The sequence below is a fragment of the Hemitrygon akajei genome, chromosome 11 (assembly GCF_048418815.1).
Source record: "Hemitrygon akajei chromosome 11, sHemAka1.3, whole genome shotgun sequence".
NCBI classification, from domain to species: Eukaryota; Metazoa; Chordata; class Chondrichthyes; order Myliobatiformes; family Dasyatidae; genus Hemitrygon; species Hemitrygon akajei.
In genome coordinates, this window is record NC_133134.1 from 59,424,630 (window position 1) to 59,440,430 (window position 15,801).

The 15,801-nt window shown below is 45.3% G+C and overlaps 1 protein-coding gene across 1 annotated transcript in view; it reads left to right on the forward strand.

The window, feature by feature from the left end:
- The first annotated feature begins 11,403 nt into the window (after positions 1-11,403).
- natd1 (protein NATD1) overlaps positions 11,404-15,801 on the forward strand; it is a 45,456-nt gene continuing 41,058 nt past the window's right edge. The window contains exon 1 of the mRNA XM_073060954.1: positions 11,404-11,630. Within this exon, the coding sequence (XP_072917055.1) occupies positions 11,531-11,630 (100 nt within the window). The 5' untranslated portion in view covers positions 11,404-11,530. The remainder of the gene's footprint in view (positions 11,631-15,801) is intronic.

Here is a 15,801-nt window from a genome sequence, read left to right on the forward strand (position 1 = left end):
ACTACTGAAGATGGAGGTTGCTTGCAGCAGACAGCTGCGATGGTGCAGACAATGGGGCTTCAAGCCCAGCATCTCAGCTGGGTGGAGGAGAAGAGTTCATTGCCATTGGTTTAACTTCCGCAAGGCCAGGGACCACTGCAAGAACAAAGAAAACTGAAGGAAGTGGTATATTTGTCTAACCAGCCCAGGAACCCTGAGTCCACAATCCCTTTGTCCTTGTGTCAGTAGCCTTCACGTTTCTACTCATCACTCTCCAGCAGCAGCCCCCTCATTCAAAATCCTGCCCCCATTCCATTTTCTTCTTTCTTTCTCTGACTTTACTGTCTACCTGCCTCTGTCTCTCAGCTCCCCACACTCTGACTTTAACTCCCATAACCCTTCAGCAACCACTCCCCTATCCCCCTTGTCCACCAGTCACGTCTGGTTCATATTCCACCACTTCCCCACTCCTCGTTATACTGACCATCTCCCCTCTCCCCCTTGTCCAGCAGTCACGTCTGGCTCATATTCCACCACTTCCCCAATCCTCGTTATACTGACCATCTCCCCTCTCCCCCTTGTCCACCAGTCACGTCTGGCTCATATTCCACCACTTCCCCACTCCTCGTTATACTGACCATCTCCCCTCTCCCTCTTGTCCACCAGTCACGTCTGGCTCATATTCCACCACTTCCCCTCTCCTTGTTATACTGACCATCTCCCCTCTCCCTCTTGTCCAGCAGTCACGTCTGGCTCATATTCCACCACTTCCCCAATCCTCGTTATACTGACCATCTCCCCTCTCCCTCTTGTCCAGCAGTCACGTCTGGCTCATATTCCACCACTTCCTCACTCCTCGTTATACTGACCATCTCCCCTCTCCCCCTTTTCCACCAGTCACGTCTGGCTCATATTCCACCACTTCCCCTCTCCTCGTTATACTGACCATCTCCCCTCTCCCCCTTGTCCAGCAGTCACGTCTGGCTCATATTCCACCACTTCCCCACTCCTCGTTATACTGACCATCTCCCCTCTCCCCCTTGTCCAGCAGTCACGTCTGGCTCATATTCCACCACTTCCCCTCTCCTCGTTATACTGACCATCTCCCCTCTCCCCCTTGTCCAGCAGTCACGTCTGGCTCATATTCCACCACTTCCTCACTCCTCGTTATACTGACCATCTCCCCTCTCCCCCTTGTCCAGCAGTCACGTCTGGCTCATATTCCACCACTTCCTCACTCCTCGTTATACTGACCATCTCCCCTCTCCCCCTTGTCCAGCAGTCACGTCTGGCTCATATTCCACCACTTCCTCACTCCTCGTTATACTGACCATCTCCCCTCTCCCCCTTGTCCAGCAGTCACGTCTGGCTCATATTCCACCACTTCCTCACTCCTCGTTATACTGACCATCTCCCCTCTCCCCCTTTTCCACCAGTCACGTCTGGCTCATATTCCACCACTTCCCCTCTCCTCGTTATACTGACCATCTCCCCTCTCCCTCTTGTCCACCAGTCACGTCTGGCTCATATTCCACCACTTCCTCACTCCTCGTTATACTGACCATCTCCCCTCTCCCCCTTTTCCACCAGTCACGTCTGGCTCATATTCCACCACTTCCCCTCTCCTCATTATACTGACCATCTCCCCTCTCCCCCTTGTCCAGCAGTCACGTCTGGCTCATATTCCACCACTTCCACACTCCTCGTTATACTGACCATCTCCCCTCTCCCCCTTGTCCAGCAGTCACGTCTGGCTCATATTCCACCACTTCCCCTCTCCTTGTTATACTGGCCATCTCCCCTCTCCACTCTGATGCGAGGTTTCGACCTTAACCATCAACAGTTGCTTTCCTCTCACAGTTGCAGCTTGACTCACAGAGATCTTCCAGCAGATTGTTTGTTGCTCCGGAATGCACCATCTGCAATCTCTGATATCTGTTCATTTCCCCAATGACCTTCAAGGGGTTCGAACACCTGCCCCCCATTCCTCCTCCCTCACACCTGAATCAGTGCCATTGTGGAGGATGATGCCACCAGAGTCAGAGCTACTCTGAGCAGTCAAACTCCACAGAAGAGGAACACACACCGTTGCTGCATTCATCAATCACCTCCAGCAGCTCATGGCCCATCACGATCAACAGCTCAGAGGCACACGATGAATCAGGATCCACGCACACACACACAGAAGGCCCTGTCAGAAAGAGCTGCTTGTCTGCAAACTCACTTCATGCATTAGCTTCAGATGTTCAGCTAGTCAAAGGAAAAAGGCAAGGGGAAAATACACATGGCATGTTCTGGGTCTCGGGACATGAGAGGTAACAGATGATGTGATTCAGAGAAAGAGGCTGAGGTGCTAGGGGTCAGGCAGCATCTGAGGAGGCAAACAGATAGTGGGCGTTTTGGGATGAGATCTTTCATCAGGATCGAGGTGTAATGAGGAAGTAGCCAGTGTGAAGAGCTGAGGAGGAGGCGCTGAGGCAGTGGTGGATGGAGGTAAGGAGGGAGTCGATGGGCAAATGAAGTTAGGTGCGAAAGGGTGGAGATGGTGACCAAGGCTAGGAGAGAGTAAGTGGATTAGAAGAAAATGGCTGCTGTTTATGGAATGTACGAGAAGGAAAGGCAATGAAGGGAAACAAGTTAAGGGATGGACGGGGCAGATGGGACAGTGGATAGGAATCCAGTGGGTTGAATGTGTGGGTGACAGGCAGATGGAACTGGCTGGGGGTGCTAAAAGAAACTGAAGCAGATGGAAACAGGTGGGAAGCAGAAAAGAAATGGGAATGTTTAGACTTCAGAGGACTCCATCAGTCTCTTACACAGAGCGTTAATCTTATCCAACAGCCTCTACATCAGCACGCCAAGAACCAGCCATGGCACAGTGTGTATGACAGAGGGAGCCTAACCAGCTCTATCTACAGCCTTTGAAGCTTCAGTTACAGTCCAAGGAGCTGGCACTGGGCTATTGAATTCCACCCTTGGCTGGGACTTGGAATCTGTGACCTGTCCTCCAGCAAATTGAATATCCCAACCCTGAGGACCAACATAGAGCAAGTGGCAACTATACTCTTCACTCTTCCAGGACACCTGCTTCATTAATCCAAGGTAAGTCTCGCAGGTGGCCCAGAATGCTCACCCCAACAACCGTGGTGGTGCAGGAATCAGCCACTCATCGTACCCATATTTCACCAACACCACTTGCTCCTCCACTGAACCGGCAAGAGAGCAAGAGAGATTGGAATGGTGGTGAAGAATTGTCACTGTCTCTACTCAGACAGGATGCCATTCTAGGTCTTGCAGGCAATTGAGGGATACGTGGGACAGCAGTCAGTGTAACGCTGTTACAGTGCCAGAGACCCACTGTCTCTAAGGAATTTGTACGTTCTCTTCATGACCATGTTATTTCCCCTGGGTGCTTTAGTTTCCTCCTACATTCAAAAGATGTGTAGATTAAGTTTAGTAAGTTGCGGTCATGCTAAATTGGTGTCAGAAGCCTGACAACACTTGCGGACTGCCCCCAGAATATCCTCAGGTTCATTTGGTTGTTGACACAAAACAATGCATTTCACAGTATGTTTCGAAGTTCCAATACACAGTGTACGTGATGACAAGTAAAGCTGATCTTGAAGTAACATGAATGCAGAGCATGCCGCTACTGTTGGGTCCTGGACTGCTCTCTGAACAAGTTTCATCAGATTATTTCCACCTCAGTTTGCAGAGAGATTGTGTCTGCAGGCTTTCTGTATAGGCATGCCACCTGCTGGCCAATACCCATCTATAACTTTCATTACTTGCTCAGAAAGAGTGTCAGAACCAGGTTTATTGTCACTAACTTTCATCGTAAAATTTGTTGTTTTGTGGCAGCAGTGCAGTCCAGGTATAACAAATTTCAATTAAAAAATAAATCATGCAGAAGAGAAGTGATGAGCAGTGTTCATGGACTGTTCCAAAATCTGATGGCAGGGAGGAAAATGTTACTAAAATGTTGAATGCACCTTCTCCCCGATAGTAGTAATGAGAAGCGGGCACATCCCAGATGTTGAGGGTCTTCATGATGGATGTCGTCTTCTTGAGACACTGAACTTTTGAAGATTTCTCCAACTGGTGGGAGGCTTGTACCTATGATGGACCTGGACAAGTCTACAATGCCCTGAGGCCTCTTGCCATCCTGTGCATTCATCTGTTGTGAGTTAGTTGCCTTTAAATTATGATTTTTCACTACAAGTCACTTTATAAATTTAAATGTGCTATGTGATTCAACTTGCAACCTTCAAGCAGTCATTCATGAGAGAAAGTCTGCATCTTCTATCATTAAGAGAATCTTGTTCAAGAACAGAATACCCTCTGCAACAATTTTGGAGACTTTTAACTAAAGACCAAAAGTGAGTCAAAAACTTCAATTCTAATTAATGGACTGAAAAATTCTTTCAAATTTTAAAAACACAGAGTGCAAGACAAGGTGTGGTGCTATAATGGAAGAAAGTGTTGATTAAATGTTGCATTGGAAAAGCTCATCTGGACTGAGCAAATTTCTATAAGGAATGGGCTTGCAGGCAAATCAGAAGAAGACTGAAGTAGAAGTCTAAAGAAAGGATATTAGAATGCAATGGCGTGAAGTGATACAAGGAAAGATTTGTAATTAAGATCTTGGGAAATGGCAAAGTATTTTACAACTAATTAAGTATTTTCTTAAGGAAACTTGGCAGTCAGTTTGAGCACAGCAACAGAGAGAACATTTAACACCTGATCTAAAAGACAGCAGCTGCAAAGTGGCTACCCTGCCAGCACTGAACTGGAGAACCAGCCTAGGTTTCTGTCCCATCAATGGACTTCAACCGACAATTCTCAGCTCTGAAGCAGGGTGCACTCACTCAGCAGCAAATACAGACACTGTAATCAAACGGAATGACCATCTCAATCCCGCACTCCAGATCAGACATTGGGTTCAGCAGCTTCTAAAGACAAGGGGATTGCAACACTTCCAGATCCACCAATGGTCTCTGATAAGGCATTGTTAGCATAACAATCACTTTTGCAAGGGTTTCACCTTTGCTTCCATACACATTCTTCTGAGAATCTAAATTCTATGCCTCCATTGACTTCCAGGTAGCATTTGAGATCCTAGCCCATAGGATGTACACATGGAATGGTTACAAAAGAGGGTAATGCAGAAGGAATAGGGAATTCTGCTGTATGTTGATTTTGCACCACAGGAAGTTTGACAGTGAAACAGTCCTGGGAGATTTTGATGTACATAAATGACTTGGGGATACAGAGCAGAGTTTTACATTACAGAAATTCCTCAATTTATGAATGTTTGATTTATGAGTTTTCATTCTAATGCCATTGACTCATTGGAATCTACAAAGCAATTCTGGCAGCAATGAATCGCAAGGCATTCTATATGCATGGCAATTCATTGCACCAAAATGTCACCCAGACTTCCTGATTCATGAAATTTTGTTTGATTAAATGTTTTCCAGGAGCACATCCATTTCATAAATTAAGAAATGGCTGTAATTACAAACAAAGAAATGCAAGTGCACCATTTCTATACTAAAGGCACAGCCCTTTTATCTTTCCTAACCACCTGGCTTCACCTATCACTTTCTAGCTTTCTTCCTTCCCCAGCCCCGCCTTTTTATTCTGCTATCTTCCCCCTTCCTTTCCAGTCCTGAAGAAAGGTCTTGGCCTGAAATGTCGACTGTTTATTCATCTCTATAGATACTGCCTGACCTGCTGAGTTCCTCCAGCATTTTGTACATGCTGCTCTGGATTCCCAGCATCCCTCGTGTTTATCATATACCATGGATGCTGCCTGAATGGCAGTATTCCAGTCCTATCTACTTTTATCTATCTACTATCTAAGTCCTGACGAAGGGTCTCGGCCCGAAACGTTGACTGCTCGTTTCAACGGATGCTGCCTGACCTGCTGAGTTCATCCAGCTTGTTTGTACGTGTTGATTTGACCACAGCATCTGCAGTGTACTTTGTGTTTACTATCTACCTTTACTTCGCATTTTCAGCAAGTACCATACTTTGATTTTTAAAATATAGTATTTAAATGTGGAGGCGACACATCCTTAGCCAGGTGGTGGGGAGTAAAGAAAATTGCATTATGGAGAGTGAGAATTGTATCACAAGGTGGACAGATTACAGGAATGGAAGCACTTGGGAAAAATGGAATTCAATAGAGAAAATTTGGTGAAAGAATGGAGAGAGACAGTAATTTTGAAGGGACCAAGAAGAAGCTCCTTCAACATAAATCTTTGAAGATAGCAGTAGAGATTCAAAAGTTGTTAAGCATTTAGGTTCTGTAGATAAAAGCAGAATATATCCCACAGCAGTCAACCTAAACCCACACAAAATATTCGGCCTCCAACCAGAGAACTGTTTCAACTTTGGAGACATGAAGGTCTTGCAAATGTATTGAAGAGATTTCAAAAATGGTTCAGCGAAGCAGATTGAGTTAAAGAATGCTTAGGTGGGGCCAGGAGAAATGCAGTGAAGCTTAGAACAGGATTTGATAGCACCTGTTTAAATTATGAGTAGTTTACTAAACATGCAAGGAAGCCATCCCCTTTAGTGGAGTCTCAAAGTTAAAGAAGGATGAGATGCAAGGAAAAGCCTTCTTTAAAGCAGCTGGCAGCTTGGATGTGCATACATGGGCAGTAAGAGATTCAACTACAGCCTTCTGAGGGAGATTACAGTATTACATTGGGGTAGGAGATTGCAGGGATATGGGAAAAGGCTGGAGGGTGGAACGAACCAGAATGTTTTTCTGAAGGAGCCAGCATTAGCTTGAAGGCCCAACTGGCCACATTCCAATACCTGTGGCAATGATCGTGGGTTCTAATCCCACGCAGGGACATAACCCATAATCAAAGCTGTGTTTCTGAGTTCACCCTCTCAGGAGGTGGCCCTGCTCGAGGGCTCCCAATAGGCACATCCAACCCGAAAGACTGAGCACATCATTCATAAAATTATCCCAGGGATATGAGTGGGATGCCTGGATGAAAATCTATGCAGTACAGATGTCTATAATGGAGAATTGCAAAGGAGAAAAGTTATTGTTGCGATAGTTTTGTGACCACATTTGACATTTTACAGATGACCTTAGTCGTGGTGTGTGCTGAACATATATTGCATGTTCCACCATTGGTTCCTTAACTGTTATAGCTGGGGGTGGTAATGGGAATAAGCCCCCACTGCCCCTTAAATGCTCCCAATGGCGTGCGTCTCAAATAGCCTCTGCCAACCAAGTCCAGCTCCCGGCCTCCATGTGTGGCTTAGCTGCTAAGCCCAGCGGAACAGTTTCTACTGACAGGAGAAGTGACAAAGGCAGGTTACTGGTGCCTTGAGGTACCCGCTCTACCTAATGAAGAGACCACTGAGTATATGTTCATGGCCTTCTGTGCTGTAGCCCATCCACTTCAAGATTTGATATGTTTTGCACTCCACTGTTGTAATGCATGGTTATTTGAGTTAGTGTTGCCTTCCTGTCTGCTTTAACCAGTCTGGCCATTCCCCTCTGACCTCTTTCGTTAACAAGGCATTTTCACCCACAGAACTGCCGCTTGATGGATGTATGTTTTATGCACCATTGTCTGTGAACTTGAGAGAAAGTTGTGCATGAACATCGAAGGATATTAACACTTTCTGAGATATTCAAGCCACCCCGTCTGGCACTAACCATCATTGCACGGTCAATGTCATTTTATCACATTTCCTCCTCATTCTGATGTTTGGTCTGAATAACAACTGAACCTCTTGACCATGTCTGCATGCTTTTATGAACTGAGATGCTGCCACATGATTGGCTGATAAGATATTTGCATTAAAGAGCAGGTGTACAGACATACCTAATAAATTGGCTAGAGTTTCTGTTCAATTATTTTCTCCTATTGAGTTATAAGTACAGGAGACTCATTTTACAACTGAGCTAAACTCAGTCAGATCACTCAGAGGAGAAGCAAGAGAGGCAGTTAAGTCAGAAATGAAATTATGACATGAGGCATGACTACAATTCAAAGAAAGTGACAGAGTTAGTGTGCTAACAAGACCCAATAAACTCGACAGAGGGAAATGAGATGTTGCAGTGATAGTGGAAGTACAGGAGACAGAGATACAGGAGATGGCAATGGGATTAGAATCTACACACAAACCATTTAATTCCTGCAGGGAACATGGAAGCGGTGTGTGATCACGTGATCCAGTGGAGACTGTGGAAGAAGCAAGGTAGGAATCAATCAAAGTCAGTCAAGATGCAAAACCTTCCTCAGATGAAGAAGCTGATATGTCGCCAACCACACACGTCTGTTTCAGGAGGGCAAAGAGACACTGAGGAGGCAAAGAGACACAGAAAACTGAAGGGCAGATGTTGGAATTTGGAGGAACTCGTTAGGTCAGGCAGCATCCATGGAAGGAAATGCACAGCTAACGTCTCACGTTGAAAGCGTCCATCTGGACTGAAAAAGAGAGGGGAGATAGCCCGTATAAAGTGGTGAGGGGGATGTGCAGCACAAGAGCTGAGAAGTGATAGGTGGATCCAGGTGAAGTGCCATTGATTGGCAGCTGGAGTCAGGTGAGGGAGGGAAGTGGAGATGATGACAACAAGGAGGCACTAAAGGACTGAAGGTGATGGAAACTGATAGCAAAGGCAGTTGGGGTAGTAAATAAAAGGGAGGCAAGTGGGCAGATGTGAACAGTGGGGGAAGAAATCTCAAGGAGATGAATGTGTAGGTAATAGACAAGTAATGGAGTTGGAGGAGGAGATGGGTTCAGATAGAGGGGTATATGTGAAAGGGCCTGGGTAGTTCAGAAGGTGAGAGAAAAGGACGGGGGCATGGAGGTCTCAGTTTGGGTTACCTGAGGATTCATTACTCATGCTGTCAGGTTGTAGATTGTCCAGGCTGAATACCAAGTGCTGTTCCACTAGCTTCCATTTGCCCTTGTCTCAGCAGCAGAACAGTCTGAAAACAGACAGGGAGTGGAGAGAAGAATTAAAATGGCTGTGAATCAAGTTCTCCTGATGGTGGGCAGAGCACCACTGCCTGGCAAAGCGACCACCTAGTCTGCACTTGGACTTACCCGCATGGAGGAGGCCATATTGAGGCTACCAAATGCAACAGGCAAAGTTGGAGGAGGTACTGGGAAGAGCTGTTCGGGCCCCTGGATGATGGCGAGAGAGGTGTAGGGAAGAGTTGTTACACCTCCTACAGTTATAGGCCAAAGAGCCAAGGTCAGGGAGTTGTGAGCAAACCAGGATGTCTGTGAGGGAGTAATCCCCACAGACAATGGAAAGGGGTGGGCAGGAAACAATGCAGCTAGTAATACGATCAGATAACTTGGGAACAGATTAAATCTGTAAATAATTTGGATATGTGATCACTCTTTAAAGGGGAAGAATGTCAAGTATGTAAATATATGGGACACACATGACATGCAAACATGTGCCATGTAGTGAGAAAGTTAAATAAATCAGTAGTGCACGTTCTAACAGGTTTCCAGTTCTCTTTATATACTCAGCTCTGCTGGGATTTGAGCTAAGGAATGTCTGCATGTACGTTACAAGCTCTCCTTGTTTCTTGATTAGTTCTCTCTCCAGAAAAGTTGCTGCTAAGGGGTCATATAAACAACTCCAACGTGTTCCTTGTTATCTCTTGTGTACACCCTTATTGATTCTGTGTCCTATTCTTCAGAGCCAAGATCATTCCTCACTACTGCCCTTTTTAAACTGAGCTGCTCCTGACTCAACTTCTAAAAAGATTTTGCCCATCCTTTCTAAATTTCCGAATACCCAAACTACTTCCTTTCCAAAATTAGTCACCATTCAGCCGAGGTTCTGTATCATCTAATCCGTCAACTGCTGCATCTTTGTGGCATTGGTTATGTAATGAATATTTCACACGTCTAGAAACAATGCCTTCAATGATAACATACAATAGGATACTGTACCTTGTTATGGCCTTGTACCTTGTTGTCTGCCTGCTCTGCACTTTCTCTATAACTGTGACACTTTATTCTGCCTTCTGTTACTGATTTCCCTTGTACGACTTCACAGTGCTGTAATGAAACTATCTGTGTGAATGGTATGCAAAATAATCTTTCATTGTGCCTTGATACCAATTTATCACTTCAGACTTTTTTCTCTGAAGTTACTTTGATCCTCTATTATCATTACATTTTATTAAATTTCATTAAATTTTAACCCTTCTCATCTCATTCTACACATTGCTACCCATCTTGGCATCTTATTCTATTCTTTAACATTTTTATTAAATATTTTTGCCCCTCTATCGCCGGTCAGCTGATGTGCCAGACAACTGAAAAACGTCAAAATAAAGTACAACTTAATCTTCATTAATAATGAGATCACCTGCATTATTCAGACATCCCATTAACCCTTTAATTCTCAATGACCTCATAATTAACTCTTTTCCCAACTTGAGACTCAATACATTGAATAACAAAACAGCGACTAGTTGATAGATTTTTGATTGGTCAGGGCATGAAGGGATTCCATGGGGGGAGGGCGCGGGCAGGAGATGGGAGCTGAGAGGAAAATGGGTCAGCCATGAAGAAATGGCGGAGCAGACCCGATGGGCCAAACGGCCTAATTCTGCTCCCGTATCTTATAAGTACTACCCACGTGAGATGGACAGACTAGGTTCATTTCACAACAAACTTGACTTTGTGTTATGAAGAGGAGATCAGGTTTGACAAACCCCTTGAAGTTCTTTGATGGTGTGAACCTACGGGGATGTGATCGCATGAGAGGGAAAATAAATTGGAAGGCCAGAGGGAATATGAAACTGATCAGACTGCTCTGCTGGGAGTCAGTGTCGATACAGAGTTGAATGATTTCCTTCAGTGCCACTGTAAAATGCGTTCTGGTTGCTAAGACACTGGGTCTCCACAAACTGCTTCATCCCTTACCGTGCTAATTCAATCTAGTTTAATGCATCCAAGTCTGTTTACATGATAATTAAATCGTTTCTAAAGAGCATTTATCCACTGAAAGTTAACATCTATTTTATTTCTTACAGTTTTTATTTCCCTTATAAATTGCTTTTCCTGAAAATCTGACTAACGCGCTATGCACTAAAGTGTTTTAAATCCAGAGACTAGAAATAATACAAACCAGCACTTCTACTCCCGTCAGCTCAACGTTCAGCCGGACTTGGAACTATGTTCTCCGGCGGTCGAGGACCACTTTAATGGGACGGTTGTTGATCGAGATCCCACACCACATCACCTGTGCTCTGTGAAAGAGACTCTCCATCAGGCTTGTTCTGCGTGACAACCAACTGGGCGTGTGGTGTATTTGCCCAAGTGTAGGAAGTCTGCGAGCGTGAGTGGCCCCACGGGCTGAGCTCTTTAAAGGCTAGGCGTGAAATGTATCCGTAGCGCTTTGCAGCAGGGGGATTGGCTCCCGTTGCCTCACGTGGTATCACAGATGATTTCCTGTGGCAATGTTTATGTCAGTTTCTCGAGGCGATCGGAGAATATGAACCCGTAAAGAGTGAGCGGAGAGCGGCGGCTCCAAGCCGAGATGGCCGAACCCAGCTCGATCCCAATCCAGGACGAAAACAACTGTCCAATTAAAGTGGTCCACGACCGCAAGAGAAGGCAATTCCAGGTCCGGCTGAACGGTGAGCTGAGGGATCCTCCCCGGTTCTTACCTTTGTTTTCGCCCAAAGATAGATTATACTCCTTAAAAGGGCAAATGTCTTCGTGATAACCACTCTTATCCCCTCCCGCACTAAATTCAGCGCCTCGAAGTCTTTATATGTATGTGTTACAGATCGGTGTATGTGTGCATATGTAAAGTTAAACATCTTATTTTAACAATCTATTTATAACACCACCGGTCGAATGGTTAACTCATTGTTGGCCCGGTGTGTGTCATTTCCTGATTCCCGCTCGCTTTAAGTTATTTTCCCCTCGGGAAGTTGGGCACTCCCGCCTCTCAAAAAAAAGCGGACAGCTTTTTGGCAATTGGGTGAAATGCTGTTGACCCTGCTGGATTTGCTTCAGCTTGTGTTCCTTGCATTGTCCGGCCGATTGTTTGTTTTGTTTATTTGGAGAGCGCCACCATTGAAACACCTGAGGAGTTTTCTAGGGTGGCCCGAGTAAACAAATAGTTAAAGGCTGGCATTTTATTAATGCCTGTCACCTCCTTCTCAGAACGTCACAGCGCCTTTAACGGACAAATGAAGTGCAGAGCAGTTTCAACGAAAGATTACACAGTTCTCCCTTCATGCTAAGTAAGGGGTACTACCCGTTTCGGCTTCTTTAAATATACTACTGCATCGTGAGAGAAGCCTGGCTTAATGTCTATTTCCGCACAGATTAAAAGGTTCGATGCCTGCTCTCAGTAGCAGTTCTCTGCCTCTTTCCCATGTAATCACAACATATGCTGGTGATATTAAACCTGATTCTGAATTCTCATGGCCACTGCAACTTGCTGAGGGTTCTGAGAGTCCAGGTGGAACAAAACACACCAACTCTCCCACTATCAACTGCACATTTACACTAATCCCAACTTTCCCACTCCACAACTCCACCCCCACCCCAGATTCTACCAGTCACCCACACACTAGGGATAATTTACAGCAGCCTAGACACACGTGGGAGGAAAGGAGAGAAACCCACATGGAATGTACGAACTCCATACAGACAGCACCCAAGCTCAGGGTTGAACCTGTGCCACTGTGCTGACCATGTGTGAGGGGTGAGTTTGAACCTCTGGGTGAAGCACACTTCCTTTAAGGACTGCCAGCCTTAAACTTTCAGCCTGATTCAACCCTGAGGGTCAGGATGGGGCAACATTTCACTCAGAGACCCTCTTGCAAATAACCAGAGCCATACCTGTTGTGAAATGTGTTATTTTTGTGGCAGTAGTACAGTGCATACATCGTAATAAAAAGTAAAATTACTAAGAGAGAAAAAATACTGAGGAAGTGTTCATGGGTTCATTATCCATTCAGAAATCTGATGGTGGAGGGGTAGCAGTTGTTCCTGAAATGTTGAGTGTGTGTCCCTGATGAGAAGATGGCATGTCCTGGGTGATGGGGGTCTTTACTGATGGGTGCCACCTTGTTGCATGTGTCCCAGATGCTGGGGAAGCTAATGCCCATGATGGAGGTGGCTGAGTTTGCAACTTCCTGCAGCTTTTTCAGTCCTGTGCAGTGGCCCCTCCATACCAGACAGTGATGCAACCAGTTACAATGTTCTCCACAGTACATCCGTAGAAATTTTCAAGTGCCTTTGGTGACATAGCAAATCTCCTCAAACTCCTAATGAAATATAGCCGCTATCGTGCTTTCTTTGTAATTGCATCGACATATTCAGCCCAGGATAGATCCTCAGAGATGTTGACACCCAAGAGCCTGAAGCTGTTCACTCTTACCACTGCTGGTCCCTTGATGAGGGCTGGTGTATGTTCCCTTCCTGAAGTGCACAATCAATTCCTTGATCGTACTGACATGGAGTGCAAGGTTGTTGCTGCGACACCTCTCAACCAGCTGATCTATCTAGCTATCTATCCAGTATGCCTCCTCGTCAGCATCTGAACTTTTGCCAACAATAGTGTTGTCAACAAATTTACGGATGGCATGGACTTGTGCCTAGCTACACAGCCATAGTTAATAAGAGAGTCGACCAGTGGGCTAAGCACACATCCTTGGGGTGCACCAGTGTTGATTGTCAGTGAAGGGGACATGTTAACTGTGGTCTCCTGTTGAGGAAGTCTGGGATCCAGTTGCAGAGGGAGGTACAGAGGCCCAGGTTTTGGAGCATTTTTGATCAGGACTGTAGGAATGGTTGTGTTAAACTCTGAGCTGTAATCAATAAGCAGCAGCAGCCTGATGTACTGTAAGTATTAGTATTGTCCAGGTGATCCAAGGCCAGGTGAAGAACCAGTGATACTGCATCCACCTATTGCAGCAGGTCCATGTCCTTGCTTAGGCAGGAGTTGATTCCAGCCATGATCAACTCTTAACACACTTCATCACAGTAGATGTGAGTGCACTGGGTGACAGTCATTGAGGCAGCTCACCCTGATCTTCTTGGCATGATTGTCGCCCTTTTAAAGCTGGTTGGGAACCTCCAACAGCAGCAGTCCAAGACTGAAGATGTCCTTAAACTCACCCGCTAGTTGGTTGGCACAAATTTTCAGTGCCCTACCAGGTACACCATCGGGCCCTGATGCCTCGTGAGCTGTCACCCTTTTGAAAAACGCTCTGATGCTGGCTTCTGAGACAGAGATCACAGGGTCACTGGATGTTGCAGGGATTGGCATAGATGTGGTTTTATTTTCCCTTTCAAAGTGTGCATATGAGGCATTGAGCTCATCTTGGAGTGAAGCATCACAACTATTCATGATGTTTGGTTTTGCTGTGTAGGAATTACCAAACCATCAAGAAACCAAAGCGAAGGAAGTGATAGTAACATTGGTGAATTTAAAGTGTGGTTTTAAGAAAGAACAGCATGGAGGATTCTGTGGAAGGAATTCCAGTGTTTGGCCTTTTGAAACTTAAAGGTACAAGAGGTAAAGATAAAAGCAATATTGCATATTTCAGAGGAATCGAATATTTCTAAGGCTGGAGGAGGCTATAAGAGCACAATGCTGGATGCTGGGATTGGGCTGAAGAGTTTTTCCATGATCAACACAAGCAGAATGCACACCTCCTGTATGGTACGTTCTCTCTGGTCCTCTGAAGAACTAGGACAAGTTAGGATATGTGAATGAGCTCAAGTTTATGGAAGAAGATAGTTCAGAGGATGAAGCAGGAGAACTTAAGAATAACTGAAACAAAAACAGGAAGTGTTTGAAACATTTGAAAGACAGCATCTGTGGAGAGAAAAACAAAGATGATGCTTCAGATTTGAAATACTCTCTTTCCACAGATGCTGACTGACCTCCTCAGAGGTTTCCAGCATTTTCTGCTGTAATTCAGATTTTCAGAAGCTCCAGTAATTTTTATTTCTTAAGTTGGTGAGCTTCAGAATTGATAAGATGGATGAGATAGCAGAATGCATGAGGCTGCATCAGAGATGAGTGATGGTGCAGAGGTGGAAGATGGATGCCTTTGCAATGAAAAAGGGCTGGGTTCAGAAGCTGTTCTCTAGCTGTGCTCTCAAGCATGTCTCCTCCCATTGTGGCTTCTTAACCTTTTGACCAGCCATCCATACTGGTCTCTTATGGTGTGGTGATGCAGTCACTTGCTGGCTCTTCCAGCACCAGAGATATCTGTGGACATCCATCAATTAATGTTAGCTTACAGCCATCTGTAAGGGAGCAGCCTTCCACACACTTGGTGGCAGTCCCATTAGGGACCTAGTTGCAAAACAGTTACAAGAGAAAAGTTCAAGTGATTAGTTAATATGGATGATGAGGGTCTGCTGTCATTTTCGATTTCTATTGGTTTGCAGTATGGTGGTGGTTCAGCCGATAAGTTACCCAAACAGTAATCCAGATGCTTGAAGTGAGAATGCACAGACTTGAGTTCAAATCCAACCATGATAGCTATGGGATTTAAATTGAGTTAGTAGTCTGGAATGTGGAAGCACAAAAGCAACTGGGTAATGATCACAAGAAATATCATGGGATTGTTGTAAAGACCCAACTGACTCATGTGTCCTTAGAGGAGGAAATCTGCTACCCCGACCTGGCCTTGTGACCACTTGTGACCAGACCGATTCATGAGGTCTCTGAAGTGGCCAAGCAAGCTACTGAGTCAAATCATTACCTTCGTCAGTGTTCTTGGTCATCTCATCGCCACCTTCATAAGGGTGTATTGGTATTGGCTTGTTACTGTC